The 4380-nt window shown below is 40.5% G+C and overlaps 1 protein-coding gene across 1 annotated transcript in view; it reads right to left on the minus strand.

Moving 5' to 3' along the window:
- CLDN10 (claudin 10) overlaps positions 1-4122 on the minus strand; it is a 62687-nt gene extending 58565 nt beyond the window's left edge. Inside the window, exon 1 of the mRNA XM_009325562.1 lies at positions 4036-4122. Coding sequence (XP_009323837.1) covers positions 4036-4105 — 70 coding nt within the window. The 5' untranslated portion in view covers positions 4106-4122. The remainder of the gene's footprint in view (positions 1-4035) is intronic.
- Positions 4123-4380: the final 258 nt, after the last annotated feature.

Below are 4380 nucleotides of genomic sequence, written 5' to 3' on the forward strand. Positions count from 1 at the left end.
CATAAGGGTGAATTATTTATAGCTTGGTGGGCCCATGACACCTCAGGTCACCAAGGAAGAGATGCAACATACAGATGGGCTCATGATCAAGGGGTGGAAGTGTTCGACTAAGCAAGACTGCTCTGGGTACAGGTGCTGCAACAGTAGTTGCCTTGTTTCAGCTCCCTTCCACCTCTTAGCTCTGTTACAGTGGCAGCTTCATGAAACGGCAGGACTGAATCTGTCTGTCTGTCAATGTGACCTAGAACACCTGGACATTGCCCTTTCCATATTGGCTACCATCAGGATAGCACTGCTTGTCCCACCTGGCTCCATCAAAACAGGCACTGGCAAGACTAAGGGATGCCAGCAGAAGATCTGAGGCTCAAAGGTTCAAGGAAGCACAATTCTTCTCTTTCTGGTACACCTCCCTGAGTGCATGGCATGGAAAACCAGAGAGTCCAGAGGAGTCATGAAAGAGCACCGTAGGCTAGGCGTGCCAAATGCTGAACCAATTATTTGAAGAAGCCCTGACGGACTAGGGAGGTGTCATGGGAAAGGGATGTGGGCACAATTCAGTTTGCTAGTTACACTGATGGTTTTTTTATGTGAATGAATCAGCTTTCCCTAGCATCACCAAAAGCAAAATACTTAAATAAAGTATCTAAGCAGTGCTAGCATAGACAACTAAAAGCTAGCTCTTGTCAAATCAGCAGAATTCTGGGACTGTAAGAATTCAGGGTGATAAATATGAGAGGAATGAGAAGAGAGGTAACTACTGCCTGTGGACCACTAAGGAGTTAGCAGGAGATGGGGTGGGTAGAAACTGTGCTATAAAATGTCTGTATCTTTCTGAAGTCCACAACAGCTCTGACTCTAGTGAAGTTAGGAGCTTTAGTGCCCAGGCTCACCCTTTGAAGGTACTTTGTGGGTCCTTCTTATTAAGGACTGAGAGGTTAATCAGAGGTTAGTGGTTCTGTTAAACAATATTGTCTGTTAGTTTTAATTTCTGGCATTTATTGACTGTGTGAGTTTATGCCCGTGTGTAATGGTCCCTTGGTTTTGATCATATAATTTCCATGAGTATATCTGGTGCACTGCTAATCATAACCAAGTTAACTGAAGAGGCAATGTTCCCAGATAATATTTAGCTTGAAGCTTGCTGTATTTGTGTTAGATCTGATGAATGACTTTGTTGCATACTTCTCCCAAAGCAGATGATTTAACAAAAGATATTGCTTCTCCCCACAACCATTGCCTTAAATGACTGTAGCTACACCACTATTACTATTCGTGCTACAGTAAATACATCGTACTCCTCCAGGATCTTTCATCTGAATGTTTCAGTCACTGCAGCAGAGTATACTGTGGCTATACATGTGAACATACACGTACATTTGGCAACAGCCTAGCTAGCTTGGATACCGTTAGTGTGCCCTGCTAACCCAGACTTCCAGAAACTCGAAACCCTCAAGATCTGTAGGTGGGCTGGGTTACAGAAGCTGACCTCTTACTGCCTTGGCTGTGCTCCTATCAGCACAACTAGTCCTTTAGCTGAAAGTCACTTCTGGTATATATCTACATACTGCCAATGACCGCAGGGTAATCCTGCTAAAAGAAAGACCTCTGGAGTCTGCTTTTTGTTTACTGTGATTTAAATAGAAAAAAAAAAATCTTAAAACTTCATAGAGCTTATGTAGAAACCTCTCCTACAGAATCCCCCCAAAAGTGCAATCAAAACTTTAATGATCGAATGCATCTGCTTTGGAGTAGAAGTGACTTGTGTTATTTACTGCTAATACTTTCTGTGGGGTAACCTGAAGATGGAAGGTAGGAATGGAGTGAGGAGCTTGTGTAACGAAGTTATCTTTGGCTGTAGGACAAATTGCAAATAGATTCCATAAAATCATAAATGTGCAGAAGAAGAAGTTATATTGCCAGCCCTCCCTAATGTCGGTATGCCAATAATGATGATGCATTGAAGCACTGAGGACAGAGATTGGAGTTCATTACTTCTTTAATCTGAGCGCTTTATTGTTTTACAATGTAGGACAGAGTGAGAGTGCAAAGCTCTTTCCGTGTTGAACTCTTGTTTTCCTTGGATTACCAGGAGTTTATGTTTAGCAGGTTTTCCAAACAAAATACCTCACTCTTTCTCAGTAGTGTTTATGCTACATGTAACATTACCCTTTGCTGGTGCATGCACTGGCAGGTTAAAATTAGACTTCCCAAATGTCAGTACAGCAGCTTGCTATTCGCTTACTTTAACAAGAGCATGCTACTTTAATTTGTTGTGACTTTCTTGTCTATGTTACTCTAAGCAGCAAATAAGCAAAATCTTACTCAGATGCTTAAGTATATATTTAAAGGATGCACACATAATGATGCGTATTTTGTTTATTCAAGTTTCAATCTGTCAGTGATCAAAATAATAGTAACAATACAAAGTGGCAAATGGATTACAGCTGATTATTCTGAAAGCAGCTTTTGTATTACTAATAATAGCAATAATGGTAGTTACTAGTTACTGAAGTACTTTACATTGCTTTAAACAAATTTGATCATATGTGCCTGAGAAGAAGAGTTGTTTTTTTTTCTCTAAATCTTGGCAGAAATAATGCATAAATGGTGATTTGCAAAGATATAATATTAGCTTTTAAAGCATATGTGGGAGTTTCTATGCCTTTTAAGTAATTTTTGATGAACAGCATTCTTTCAAAGAAGTAAAACTATTCTTATCCATTCACATCCCTTACGTGCGATTTGTGATGGTTTGGAGCAGGGCATGATAAAATGCGTACAAAAATGATGCTGAGTTTTATGTCAAAATCCTCTGTATGGATTTTGATCTGTATGTATGAGTTGATCTGTATGTCCCAGCATGCAGTCTGATGTGGCAGGGGCATGAGAGGCAAGAAAAGGTGTGGATGTGTAACATCCCTGTGTTTCCATGTTTCCCCGTGTGTGCGAGGTGTGTGTGTGTATGACCCTGTTTACGTAATATGGTAACAAGCATGCAACAGTACAGTTTATATCTCATTCAGCCCCTGGCTGTTAGTATCTTATAACTGTGCTTTTTCCTGGTCTCATAAAAGCTTTGAAAGACTGGTTCCGTCTGGCCTGGATTTCTTCTCTGGTTCCCTAAAATACCAGTGTCTTAGCCCATTTTTTCCTACTCTACTTTTCTGACTCCATCTTGCTCGTGTGCTGCCCACATCCAGAAGCGAGCAGTCCCTCTGCCCTTGCCCTCGTGAGTGCTTACACACAGTTTCAACTGAAAACACTATCTTGCCTACTGTCTCAAGGCTTAACAACAAATAGAAAAAAACCCTCTTCATTTAGTGCTTTATACACAGAGCAAAACAGGAAACACTTTGCGTAGTAGACTTTTAGTTAGTCCCTGTCTCTGAGAAAACCCGTTCCTGATATAAGGCAAGAAGACCCCATTTGTTTTTATGCTCTGATAGACGGCTTCCAAATCCAATGCTTTCCATTAAAATGGACATTCTGAAACAGCACACCTTTGATCTTTAAAGTTAAAATATTAGCCTGTGATACAGCAAGTATACACACGCGCACTTAATTTCCAGCATGTGAATATTTGCATAATATTCGTGGATGCAGTTCTTTGCTATCTAATTTCCTTACATACTAAAAAGAGTACCGATAGCTGTCACAGACCTTGCTATCTTTCCTCCTCTCCTCATCCAGCAAGCAGGACACTTATTTTTGCATGGAAATTAGAGCTGGAAGACAGTTTAGTCCATCTGTCTGCTAACAGTGGTTTGTTACTGATAGCTTATTTACTGGAACTTTGTCCAGTATACTTATCGCATATTACCAAACACAGAGTAGAGCTTACCGTCTTTCTTGGAACACATATCATTCCTGCAAAGTTGCTTCTGATATTCTGCCTACAATATCCTTTACTTATATTCATCACAATGCTTTAATCATAATCTCTTGCACAAGCCAAATTAATCTTTTTCTCCTCAGGCTGACATCTTGCAATACACATAGCTCTCCATATGTTCCAGTTAAATTACACTTACTTACCTTCTACTTTGAAGATAGTAAGGTGGGGTCTGCAGTGAAAAGCACCCAGTGCGTTGCCGGCACAGTTCATCCAAAGACCCTGGAAAACCCAGGTTGCAGTGATAACAGACGATGCTCGACTAGTGACTTTCCACTCATTCGATGCAGTAGCAGCAATAGCAGCTCCCAGCCCACAGAAACAAAATATGAAAGCTATAATCTGTATTCCTAGCATGTTTCTCTGTAACTGAGGGACTTAGTAATGCCACTGCGTGGAGAGAAAAGTACTTTAGTCATGTGAGTAAGCAAAAAGGCATAACATAAGCAAATTATACTTGAACAAGTTCAGTAACACTTGCTACAGAA

The sequence above is a fragment of the Pygoscelis adeliae genome, unplaced genomic scaffold (genome assembly GCF_000699105.1).
Source record: "Pygoscelis adeliae isolate BGI_AS28 unplaced genomic scaffold, ASM69910v1 Scaffold56, whole genome shotgun sequence".
Classification (NCBI taxonomy): Eukaryota; Metazoa; Chordata; class Aves; order Sphenisciformes; family Spheniscidae; genus Pygoscelis; species Pygoscelis adeliae.